Source organism: Trachymyrmex septentrionalis, unplaced genomic scaffold (genome assembly GCF_001594115.1).
Source record: "Trachymyrmex septentrionalis isolate Tsep2-gDNA-1 unplaced genomic scaffold, Tsep1.0 scaffold131, whole genome shotgun sequence".
NCBI lineage: Eukaryota > Metazoa > Arthropoda > Insecta > Hymenoptera > Formicidae > Trachymyrmex > Trachymyrmex septentrionalis.
In genome coordinates this window covers 2,296,997-2,310,400 of record NW_017304450.1, presented here as the reverse complement: position 1 = coordinate 2,310,400, position 13,404 = coordinate 2,296,997, and the positions used below count along the sequence as shown (strand labels likewise).

General features: G+C 37.5%; 2 protein-coding genes across 2 annotated transcripts; both read right to left on the bottom strand.

Moving 5' to 3' along the window:
• Nucleotides 1-995: 995 nt before the first annotated feature.
• LOC108757040 (eIF-2-alpha kinase activator GCN1) lies at nucleotides 996-9,806 on the bottom strand. The gene is made up of 9 exons (XM_018501310.1): nucleotides 6,485-9,806; nucleotides 4,365-5,850; nucleotides 3,646-4,282; nucleotides 3,140-3,484; nucleotides 2,787-2,980; nucleotides 2,499-2,710; nucleotides 2,161-2,414; nucleotides 1,781-2,002; nucleotides 996-1,654 (listed from the first exon to the last, which is right to left on the bottom strand). Exons 1-9 carry the CDS (start codon nucleotides 9,732-9,734, stop codon nucleotides 1,526-1,528), a joined length of 6,729 nt encoding a protein of 2,242 aa, XP_018356812.1. The 5' UTR covers nucleotides 9,735-9,806; the 3' UTR covers nucleotides 996-1,525.
• A 5-nt stretch (nucleotides 9,807-9,811) lies between these two features.
• On the bottom strand, nucleotides 9,812-12,417 carry LOC108757041 (eIF-2-alpha kinase activator GCN1-like). The gene is made up of 5 exons (XM_018501311.1): nucleotides 12,336-12,417; nucleotides 12,147-12,249; nucleotides 10,794-10,989; nucleotides 10,379-10,718; nucleotides 9,812-10,297 (listed from the first exon to the last, which is right to left on the bottom strand). Exons 1-5 carry the CDS (start codon nucleotides 12,348-12,350, stop codon nucleotides 9,818-9,820), a joined length of 1,134 nt encoding a protein of 377 aa, XP_018356813.1. The 5' UTR covers nucleotides 12,351-12,417; the 3' UTR covers nucleotides 9,812-9,817.
• Between the last annotated feature and the right edge of the window lie 987 nt (nucleotides 12,418-13,404).

Below are 13,404 nucleotides of genomic sequence, written 5' to 3'. Positions count from 1 at the left end.
ACAATAATAAAGCCACATTGTAAATTTTCTTAATAAGTTTTGCATTACTTGTATCTTCTACAATCACATCCCGGGGGATTCTTCCAGAATAGTTGTTTTTTTTTTCAGGACTAGGTACAGAAAAATGGAAATTGTTAAAACGATTAGCTAGCTCGACGATTGTACCGAGCGCCGAAATTTAATATTGAATTATTATCTACAAAACACAAACAACATACATTACAATAACATTACATCAATGTTATAATTTTCTACTTAACAATGTAATTGTTAGCACATGTTATACATGTGTTATTACATTTATATTGTTATGTTTGTTATCAATTATAATATTGATGTAATATTATTATTAGAGTTCTGTGAGTTAGATATTTTTACCGAAGAACTATCTTTGTTACATACAATTCTTTCAAATATTTGCACGAGTAACAACATCGCTGGTATAGAAATGATAATATATATTCAATTTCAATCACTATTAATTATTTTTTTATATTATCCTTTATATTTCTGTCTCTATAATTTTTAAGACATCTCTTTATTATTACTACGCTTCGTCACATTTTTTTCTATAAAGGCAATAATATAGAAAAATTATCTGTATAAAAAAATGAGATGTTAAAAATAATTTATATTAACAATCAATTTTCAAGAGAACACCTTTAACTAAAAAGGTCACCATCTTTTGACTTAATCTTGCACTCTCCGTTCTTTCTTAATATCGACTATATATACTAAAAGAATTCAAATACGCAGCTATACCCTTAAAGCAAATGGTACCACTTCTGCTAATACGTAAACGAGTTTATACATCTGCAACAGTACAGAAAGTGCAAACAAAATAAATAAATCTAACAGAAGCAAGCGAGCATTTCCTATACAGCCTCGTAGTTATATGAGCGAATTATTATGAACTGGCTTCATCATTCTACAAGTTAATCGTGTAGATTTTCAAATATTTTTTTCTTACAATAAATGAAAAATTAATTTTTAATACAACGTATATATAGTACAACGATGTTAAGTCTATAAAAAATTTCATAATGTGATTATGTTTAACATAAATGCGATTATGAACAAAACGTAAGGACTTAAACAATATATCTTGTTTCTTCTTCAACACAAAGAAATCTCGATAATAGAGAGATACAGACTGTCACCTATGATCTTTTAAGTGGGAAAACGCTGGTGCGATTATCGACGTTGAGAGCGTTAGATGTCAGGCGGCCGTTATATGAATCATAGAAAACATCTTTCGTAAAAGTATGTACAATTCTAGTTCGAATCGTTTGATATATTCAGGACATCTTAGTTTAAGTAACTTGAACGCCATTGAGCGACAGTTCCGCTTCACGCTCTTTAATTGTTTATCGAGATACAATGTTGAACGAGCTAATTTGTTCATAATGCAGCTGATACATGAACGATAATTCTCTTCTTTATAGGAGTCGGGCGAATAATGACGAGTAATACGATTATTGGAACGGGTATAGTGCGTAATAAGCCCCGGGAAGTACAATATCTCTCACGTGAGTAACGTATCATCCAATTCCTCTATTTTGCCCTCCGGTTGAGAGAGAACTTTACGCAACACTTTGCTGACCACATCAGACAAAGACTCTTTTGCACCAGCGTCCAAGAAAGCCATGCAACGCTGAAAGAAGGTGGACAAAATTATTATTACTAACATTTTACATGAAAAAATAATTACATATAAGAAAAACAATCACTTAAAAAAAAATTAAATAAGTTTTGTACCGATTAGGAAATAGCAACTAACCTGATGTTCTTCTTCGCCCTGTCTCAGCCGAAGCACTGCGATAAGTGCGAGCTCGCTGTTTGCTTTGACATATCCGTTCTTCTCTTTCGTGCCGTTTACCAACATTGGCAAAAGTGCCCTGAGCAGTTCAGGTGACATATTTTCAGGTGGTATGTTACGCGCGAGATGAATGCAAACTCGGGCGAGTAGTTGCTTCACATCGTTGCTGTTATTATTCATCGACTAAAAGTTACAGTAATATTGATTTAATATTATAAGATATAATTATTATGCTTAATGTTAAATATTTCATGTTATGTGTCTTTTTAGATATCATTATCAGCAATTTATTTATTGAATCTTATATATATAGATATAACAAATGTTCTTCTCGAACTTACCCTCACAAAAGGCGACAAAATTTGCTGTGGTATTGATTGCGATTCATTCATAAGATACTGAAATAGATATCCACACGCTCGTACGCCGTTCATGACAATCTGTACTCTATCAGCAGCCAAATAGGAAAGTATCACTGTGCAAACACGATCCTTCTCTTTAGGATTGTATACCGTGTCAGGTGATTCCTTTAGTGCTACGAAAAGCGCAGCTGAACGTCCATGCCTGAGCATCCAGTCGGCATTAACATCGTTACCTAATCGAATATCAATCGTATATTAATAATTATTGTAAATAATTATTATCAATTTAAGTTACATTATATTCTTCGTGAACTTACATAAGAGATGATCATTAAATGCAACCGCTAATTGCTCCGGAGTTAACCATCGCAAAAGAGCGCCGAAACAACCAGCGACTGCATTCCTCGTTATATCCTCTGAATGACCAAGCATGCTGCTGAGCGTTGCAAACACCTGTTTCTTCATAGGATCAGTCATTTTGTCGCCAGCCGGGGTCAGTACACCTCTGAGAGCTTGCAACATTGTTTCCCTGTATTTGGAATAATATTATAAATTCTTGCAAAACATTTCAATACTTGAAGGATATATCCACAGATTAGAATTACCTTATCGCTGGATCATCTCCTGTTTTGATGCCAGTGTGAAGTTCAGTGAATAAAGGATCAACACGTGTATGGATGACAATCAGATTGCTAAGAGCATAAGCTGCTTTCAATCTGACCTGCCGATTACTATCGTTCAAAGCTCTCAAGAATGTAGTTTGCAATTGCGGCAAGAATTGTTTCAGCATAACGCCAACCTATAAGCAAGGTAAATCAACAATTTCGAACCAGAAGAATCTTTACTAGAATGTTAAAAGACAATGTATTATATGCATTCTTCGTTTCATTTGCAAACCATATAATATGGAATGTAAAATCTCTTAGTAACGACAAAAATTATATTCAATCATACAAACCTTCCCAAGTAATATAGCAAGCGTCTCGAGGACGGCTGCCTTAACGCTCCAATTAAAACGGTCACCAAGAATTCGGATAAGCGGACCGGTAATGTGTACGACGCTCGGTTGCAACGCGGCCGCGCTGGACAATCTTATAACTTCTCCCAACCCTTGAGCTGCATGTTCTTTTGCTTCCGGCAAGCCATTCAGTATTGCCTCTCTGAAGATCGGTAAAATCGGTGTGATTCCCTTGGGAAGACAAAATCCGGGTAATAATTCTTGACCTTTCAAATCAGACACCGCAAACCGAACGGCTTGCCTAATGTCCTGTACATGCGCTATTTGCTGATCAGATGAAAGAGTCTGTAAGAAGTAAAACAATTGAAAGAACAATTAAAAATGTTAATATTATTTTAAGAACGAATTATTATAATATAATATGTTTTTAACAGTTTTCATATTCTTGTATATGTTATATTAATTTTAATGTTCGAGTTATCACGCATTTCGATCTATATGTTTACCTTTGTGACGGCTGTAAGTGCCTCCCAACTCATCTGTAACACATCCCTGTCTTCATCGGTGAATAAGTGAATTAAACCTCTAAGCAATTGCGGGACATACTGACTATAATCGGCGCGAGTGTCACGACAGAACGCGCAAAGCAATGTCGCGGCGCTCCGCCGTTTCGAGAGATCCTCCGCTCTTGTGGCTTCCATTAACTGATCCATCACGGTCCTGACGCCTACTTCGTCGGTGACGGAAAGAACAACAGCCTGACAATACTCTAACTCCTGCAGTTCGTTTGCCGTTCCTTGCGCACTAGAAAGAGCAGTGAGTAATGCTGGTAAAATCCTATGGAGGAATCTTGTCAATGCTTCACCTGCCACGCTGGCCAGTATCGATAGTGCTTTTGTGTTAACCGGCGGTGAGGCTAATTGTGGGACTAGATACGGCAATACAACGCGCGACTTGATCGCCATCACTTGACGTAAACCGTCCAAAGTGTTCTCTGCCTCTGCATGGTCGGGCGAGTTCAATTGCGTCAACATTGCCGGCAATATATCATCGAGGGCACGAACACCCACCGTGGAATGTAAGCCGTCGAAAGTTTTGGCAGCAGCTTGTCGAACCTCCGGCAACGGATCGCACAGTGCTTTTCTAAAACAGGATTAGGATGTCCTTATTTAAATGCCTGATTATATGTTTTGATTGTTATCGTTTTAAAGATGATTATACTTACCTCACCGTTGGCACGAGGCTAATGACAAAGGTAAGGACCATATCTTTGTTGGTGCTCGCCATAATTTCCGACAGACCTATGCATACTCCTTGACGCTGATCGGCTTGATCACTCTGTAAACCTTTTTCCAAAATCGGTATGATTTCTGGCAATACTCGTTCTCCCAATTTCCGAACGAGATCGCCCAACGTCCGAGCGGCTACCTGCCTTTTGTCGTAACTCGTGCTCGCCAAACATCCCAGCAAAAGAGTAAACAACGTTGGTAATATTTCTCGTAGCGTTCTCGGTGTATTCGTTACCACTACCTTCCAAACGTGGAGAGCTGCTTGACGGACCATAAGAGCCACGTCCGATCGTCCCATGTATAGTCCGGCCAAAACACGATTTCGTCTCTCCGCACCCAAAGCATTTATAATAGCATAATGTGATTGTTCTGTACCAAAGTTATCATCTTCGCTCGCGGTCTCGGTTGACATTTTGCCCGATACACCAGAGATCCTATAAAGTAGATCGCCCAATAGTTGCACAGACGAATATCGGATACGCCAATTATCGTCGAAGAGACCCTTCTCCAGTTCCGGTAATAACAGCATTATAGCTGAATCAGCATAAAGTGTAACGATACGTTGTCCTGCCCTTAATGCAGTTTCCCGTACGTATTCGTTCTCGTCGGCCAATGCCTTCAATATAGGATTGATTATCTGTCCAATATATGGAGTGAATTCTGTGGTAAATGCACTCGGCATATATATGAACATCATAATGTATCCATCCTTAACGTGGGGAGCGATATCAGTTCTCTCTGCGGTACTAATGATCTCGGGCATAAGTTTGTGAAGTTTCTCGACTCCTAGTCCGCGCACCACTTCGGAGAGACCTTGGGCAGCTCCAGATCTGTCGACACTGCTAGTTTCGGAAGTCAGTGTTTGCATCAACCAAGGTAGTAGATCTTCGAAGCTAGACTCGCCCATTCCTCGTACCATTGCACCCAGCGCTCTCGCCGATACACTACGTACTTCGGGCACTGGATCAAGCAAACTTGTCTTCAGACCTGGAATAATAGTCGGCAGGTATGGAGTCAGATCTTTCTGATCTGTTAAGGAGTACATATTGCCAATGATTTGCGCGGCCATCTTTCTAGTTTCTGTTGAACGATCGAGAAACGCGCGTTGTACAACAGGCATGATCAAAGCTAGCGATGGAGCATCGATAAAATGTACAAATTGCGTATCCAGTAATGTTTGCAAGCAAGTGGCTGTTTTATGTGAGGGATCCTGTAGCGCTTTTAACAACACAGGCACGATAGCTTGAATCTCCGGATTGCGGATGACGCTTCCGATGACCTTGAGCGCTTCTGCGCCGGCTTCTTGTACTTTTGTATGAGAATCGCTGAGCACTTCTATCAATTTTGGGACGATACTTGGCAGGCAGCTGCTTAACTGTTTTGGTGCACAGTACGCCATAGCGCCAAGTAACTCGACAGATCCTAAAAATGAGATACATGAATTTTAAATCTCAGTATAATTGTTCTTTATCTTTAAATTAAATAATATTGTTTTCCAAAACAAATGTATTTTAAACACGAGCAACAATAGTAATTTTGGGATGCTGAATAACTCAATATCAAATCATTCGATTGTCAAGCAACAAATTACAAGTTCAATTCCTGGAATTATCAATCCACATGATATTACGTAAGAAAATATTCAACTATAATAGAAAAAAAAAACAAAATATTCAAAATATACATTAATCTCAAGATAATTGAGGATAAATAAATCGCTATACTTCGGTCTTGAAAAACAAGAAACTTCTAAATAATAAATTTAAAAGCAAAACTCAGTTTTAGAGCATACAAGTTAGATAAGAAGCTTCAACTTCTTCCTTAAAAATGGTAACTATAATAAAATCAGGAGAAAACCAAGATCCATATAGAATTTCTTTTTGTCAAAAGCCAAGATTATAGCACTTAGTCTCATATATCAAAATATATTGTAAAAATAAAAATAGAAAGACTAATGAAATCTAGTTGTATGAGATTAAAATTCACATTACAAAAATGTTTTCAGTTGTTTACTTACTTAATTATTAACAGAATAAACAATATTGCATTTAATTACCTGTTTTCGTTCTCCACGAATCTTCTTCCAGTGCCGCCAGTAGACTTGGCAGAACAAGTTTGACGCCATGGGCAGAAAGTTTGCTCATAACTACTCTGGCAGTGTCATCGGTAGCGGTTCTCACGTACTGACTCGAATCGCCAAAGCACAACAGCAAGTGTGGCAGTACATGAACGATATAAGGCTCGAACAATCTTCCAAGCATTGTACATAGCATCTCGAACGCAAATAATGCACCTTCGCGATGTCTGTAGTTCTTTTTGTCTTGGATAGCATGAGTTAGTTTGCTCATAATGTCCAGTTGCTTCAACGCGAGAATTCCCATACCTTTGATAAGCCCTGCCAATCCGTATGCTGCACCCTTACGCTCTCCGTACTTGTCTGATTTCAGCAACTGATCCATTAGATTGTCTACAATTTTCGGTGCGTCCTCCTTAATGGCGTCTGTCAGATGCGGCAGACAATTAGCTACGGCTTCCTGTACTTGCTGAGATGGTGTGGAGAGTGCCGCAATGAGGCGCATCACAATAGGTTTGATTCGCGGATCGTTTTTGTCCAAATGTCTTGCCAGGGATCCCATGAGGATCACCACCGATTGCTTGATCGAGTCGAAACTGCCAATCTTTGGGGCCTTATCCATGAAGTTTTCGAAAACTGGTAGCAGTGACGTAATGTTCGCACTGCCGTGAAGGTCGACCGCTGCGACAGCAGCTGTAAGCATCTCAGTGCGTACGGATTGATTTCGATCACCGAGTCCAGTTAGAACGAAAAATTGAATAAGTCGATGCACCGTGTCGGCGGTGAGAAGCGGCGCTATTTGAGCGAGAGCGAGCGCTACTCCGCGCCGAGGACCCCATGTGTCGATCGGCTGTTCGATAACACGACCAAAATCGTTCAACTTTGGTGGGATCATAGCCAATTTCTCCTGATATAATTGTAACAGGCTATCTAACACAGTTGGCGTTAGATGTGGTACGTTGGCCAAGCTCTGGGCTAGCGCGTGTGCGGCCGCTTGTTGCACTGGTTCGACTGGATGAGCGATATCCTGAATCAGTTCTTCGCAGAGGACCTCCGCTTGCGCGGTAAAGTCAGCCGCGTTCCACAATTCGTTAGCAAGGATCTTGTTTTCGTCATTTACGTCAAATTGAGCGATCCACACTCTCCTTGTGAGTCTATTGAGCTGATCCTGATCCTCTTTCTGAGACGGGAAGGCCTGTCGTATCACCGTTAATCCTCTAAGAGCCGCGTCTCTCACGGTCGACAATGAATTCTGTAATGCGCCAATCAACGAGTCTATGTCCTCGCTAGTGGCGATTGCCGTACCCGGTTGACCGCTGCCAGACTGTGCGACATCTAGCAAAGTCGCTACCGCATGAGACTGCACTCGGCTCGTGGTGGTCTCCATAAGTTCAATAAGCAAATCGAACATTTGCTTGCGTGGTAAAAGTCTGGGATGCCTGAGATCTTTTAAATCGGTAGTGCTGCCTCTCTGCTTAGCATGTTCTTGAATCAATTGCAGTCCTTGTACGATCATGCCCTCGTCCTTATATGATGTCAAAGTCTTCCTTATAAAGGGAAAAACGTAACAGAATGCAGGCGCCGTGAACAATTCCTTCTTCTTGATCGTCACTGCATGTATAAGATTTAACGTTCTTTTAACCGCCACATCTAAATTTTCTTCTTCCCAAGATTGGTCCAAGTCGCACTGCGGTTGCAACTGTCGCAGCGTAACGTGAGCAATAAGATCACCTAGAATTGTACTATTATCTATCGTCACTGTTTGGCGAAGAGATACATAAAGCTCTGACATCTCGGGTGCTGCCAATGGAGAACCTAGATTCTTCAAAATGGTTGGTAGAAGATCCTTTAAGTACAAAGATAACTCTTGCTGATTGCCGCGTATCGAGCATGCTACTAGGGATACAGTGTTATCTATCTTAGCTTTTAATTCGGTTAATCTCTTGCGAATACCATTCTCCTTCGCAATCTGTGCCTTTATAGTTTCTTCTTGTTTAGGCGTTAACTTTGGTTCCTTTATCTTGCCTTCTCTCTTTCGTTTCTCATATAACTCGCGCCGTAGTTGTAGCTCCTCTTGCTGTTCCTTAAATGAGTAAACTTTACTTTCTCTTTTCATATTCATAGAACCAAGGATATCGTTCTCATCATTAACGGGCAATACGCTCTTATCGTAGAGCTCTCCCTCGGGAGTAAGATACGTGAAATATTCGTCCTTCGTAACTCGTAAGATCTCTGGATCATCAAGTTTGCTCGTAACGTTCGACACTAGAGCGGGTAGAAAAGCATCCGGTGCAAGTGATACAATTTTTATAAGTGCATTTTCGTAGTTCGGCACCGGTTTATAATTCTGGATTAACATCTTCCTCACTTCGTTGCTGTAGATACGTAAGAAATCCTTTGGTACAAGATTGTAATTCTTGGCAATTTTAAACCATAAATTTGGTACGGCTTTGAGCAGCGCCGGGTGATGAGATGGAAGCAGAGCATCTCTGGTCATTTGATAGGCATGTGCTTCGAATAAGAAGGAACCTGAGCATATGGCAAACAATCCATCAGCGAGACACCTGCCAGTAATCTCTCCCATTGAAGCGTCTTCTTTATTTTCTTTATCTGATTCTGACCTGATTTTAACGTTTTCCAAAAATTTGTTAAACTCTGTTAACGATGCCTGCGCTGGCGCGTACGTGCTCAAACCGGTCATAATTTTCTTGACTAACGGAGAACACCGTTGTCTTGTCGTAGAATTTGGGGCAGTGGCGCAAGACACGATCGCTCGATGAATCCCAGTTAGAGCTTTCTCGTTCAATTTATCGGAAAATTCAGTGATAAGACGTTCACAGAGTAATATAAGATGGTACAAAATATCGTCGCTGCACGTCGACAGAAATTTTTCGGAAAAGAATATTTGCTCGTCTATCGCATTCCATAACACGCTCTGTTTGTCATTCTCCACTTGGTCAGCTAATACGAATTTGAGTAGCAAATACGAAGCGACCAAACCTTCGGTTACCGCCGCTGGTTGCGCGCATTGCTGAGTAGCTCTTGTTATTGCCTGCGCAAGAATCGGTGCTATCACGTCCGAGTACGAAGAGGCGGAAATCGAGAAGAATAACTTGATATAGGCAGTACGCACTGCAGCAGTGGACGTTTTCGCCGCCATGCCCTTTTTAAAAGCGTCAACAACAATTTTTGGTACATTAGACGAGAATTTCTTTGACCACAGTGCCATCATTTCGAGAGCGTGTATCAGTGTCTTCTCGTGAACTTCGGTCTCGAGACTTTAACAAAATGCTCACAAGTCGTTTCGGCTAATTTCTATACGCTGCTATTCGAAGCCACATTGTAACTGAGATTGCCAGCACCTTGCAGAACAGATATCTTATGTGTAGCGACCGTGAGTTTACCCTCCGATCCATGAAATACTGCAAATATGGACGATAACAATATTTCCACAGCCGTCGTATCGGAACACTGTGTAGCAAGTTTGCGGCATGCTTCAACTGCTTCATCTCGGACCAAATCCTCCTTAGAATGTAGATTGGCAAATAATCCTTTACTTATTTCTTGACTATATTGACTCAGGTCAAGACTCAATCCATTTAAAATGTGCCCAACTGATTCGATTATGATCTCTGGATTTCGCAACATAGCTTTTTGTAAAGCGGGAAGTAATTGAGTTTTGAATTCCTCGTGAGTTAATCTCCGAAGAAGTGGCACAGCTGCATCGACTACGTACAAATCTGGTTTCTTCTTACAACTAATTGTCACTTTTATAAAAACATCTATCATGTTTATCTGAAATTTAGAAAAAAACACAATATAGAAAATTTATTAAAAAATTATGTGTTTATGTGTATGTATACCCTTGTCTCTTACCTTCAAATGCTCCACCAAATCACTCTTTTTTGTAGCAACTAAATATTTTGTAAGTAAACTGGCTAAAATAATTATACCATTACCAAGCTCCAATTTTATTAAATGTGTAACATAAGGTTCTATATCTATAATGGCTTTCCATTCGTGTGCGAGTAACGTATACACCTTGTTAGCAAGTTTTTTATCTGCAGACGCTAAAGTTGCAGCAGATAAATTTGCTTGTGCCTCAATGAGCTTTGCTAAAGATTCATCCATTTGAATTAAATGTTCGTGATATCCATGAAAAATAAGTAAAGTTGACCACTTTAATGCGATATACGCAGTTAGAGCAGTGTTCAACCTAAAAGAACCATTTTAGAAAAATATTATTGTAAGTAGATAACTAATAGAAAATTTATTCTTGAATTCGACTTACGTTGCAACCACATTCTTATGCCAGGTAGCTTGCTCCGAAATTACAGTTGTCATATGTTTGATAGTAGCATCTGGTTGTTGTTTAATTAATTCTACAATTAGGTTTTTCACGTAGGACTGAGAAGCACTATCTTTATATCTATGTAGAGTAAGTGATACCACCTTACAGATTCCATTAACAATTTTGTCATTAATGCCTGTAATAAATAATTCATAGCTTTCATATATAAATAATTTATAATTTCCAATGTAGCCTAATATGTAATAGATATAATTTTTGATGACATGAACAAAAATTTTTTTAGATAAAGGTGTTGTATATCATAATATCTTTTCCCTAAAATCAATCAAATTATATACACAGAATATTTTATTTGTTACTTTCTTGTAAGAAAATAACAAATCCACTTCAGAATTGAATATTAAAAATGAAGAATTTGCATTTATATATTTAATATTTTTAAGCTGTAATTAGTCCAATAATGTAAATAAATCTAAATCCTTCACTAAAAGATAAACAAGAGATTTTTATTTATTTCACAGATAATAAATTGAGCATGCTATTAAAAGAATACTATTAGAAAGCATGTTATTAAGATTTAACATATATATGAAATTAATTTCTGACGTGAAAAAATTATTTACAAAAAATTATAATTCAATGTTATAAAATATTCATTTCTAAAATATTCTATATACTATTTCAAGAAAATAAATTTTTATATGCTGTTATAATTGAGTTAAATTATATAGAACACAATACAGTTGCAACAAACTTATCACTTAATTCAAATATATTAAATGTATTTTTCAAATATTTATTACATAATTTTTACAGAAATATATCATGATATCTTTGACAATATTTAATGGAAATATTTTAAATCCCATTAACAGTTGCAGCAAATTACTTGATTAAAATATATAAAATATATTTTTTTAAATATATTTTTAAAATATATTTTTTAAATACGTCATATGTGTTACATAATAATAATTTCCATAAAAATATGTTAGATGTCTTTAATAATGTTTAACGAAATAATTACTGGAGTTGTCAAACTTCTCACACATATCATACATATAATTTGTAACGATAATCTTTCGGCTAGATTTTAAACAGTTGAGAACTAAGATAAGAAAAGAAAGATATTTGGTAAAATAATTAAAAAGACATTGTAAATAAACTACTCCAGATCGTTCCAAACAAATGATAGTTTTGTCAAAATCATGCATAAATCACAGAGCGACGAATCGACGGCGACGTCGAAAAACGAATCTGTCTTCGTATTTTCATAGCATCGCCGTACGTGTCATTTTATCTCTCATCAAAAAATAATACGTGTCTCCTTACCGGGATTTGACAATACGCTGGCGACATTTTGCAAAATCTCACGCCGCTCCTTCTTACTGCCGGTCTGAACTCGATTTGGTAAATCCTTCAAAGCTTTTGCTAGCTACAACAAAAAACGTATCTATTATAATAACGCAGCGACGTTGAAGTAATACAAGAATTTTCTCGTATTCCACGTGACTCGCTCACCTCGACATCCGCCATATTTCTTCAAAAGCCGGACTGATCATAAAGCGCCGCTCTTCACGGGCACGTAGTTTGCGCGAGCGTGATTAGAGACTCCGGGAGGAAGAGGGAATGGCTATCTGTTGTCCCTTCTGTCACATTTCAAAAATATTTCGTACATATATTCATATATTTACAAATAACAAAGCGTATATATTTCTAAATAACAGAGAGTATACACTTTTTTTTACTTTCTTTAATAATAATAAAGACTGCTTGTTGTGATTGAACAAGTGTACACTTTTGGAACTTTAAATGAAATAGATATATATTTTGTGGAGACACATTCACACTTCCGTACACACACACACACACTCACACTCTTTCAGTTATACTTCAACCATGCCTTATATTCGTTTAGACTCACACACTCCGCGACCAGATGGCGCGCTCTCACGAACACGATACTGAATTTCCCATCTAGATATTCTCTTCGCTTCATTCTTTAACCATAGAGTACGCGAGACACATAGAGTGTCGCGATAAGATGTTGTATGTGATAATAAACGAATAACAAAAATATAAGGATTCTTCGTATATAAAATAAATAACAATAAATAAAGGGCAAAGTAAGAGTCAGCGCATTTCTTTAAAAAGTCATATAATTAAAAAAATTAATTAAAATACAGAAGATAAAAAAGAAGAAAAGATGTATAATAAGAAACAATAAAGGTAAAAATAAATTAAAACATTACAAGTTTCGGCTACCGGATTGAGCCCTCTTCAGATATTAAAAACATAATGGAATTAATAGTATTACAAAATAATTATCGCTAATATTCACAAATTAAAGATATACGCAGTTCGGTTTAGTATCGATTTAGAATTCGACATTATTCATGTGCGATTGAACAGTCAAAAATGTGTCATATCTCTTAGAAAAGTTCTAATAGGTAAAAAAGAAAAAACTTCTTATGAAAAAAGTGAACTTGAATAAATTAACAACCGTAATTATGATAAGAAGTAAAAATTCACCAACAAACATATATAAATTATCAAAACTAATGTATCCATATAAATATAACGAACAGTA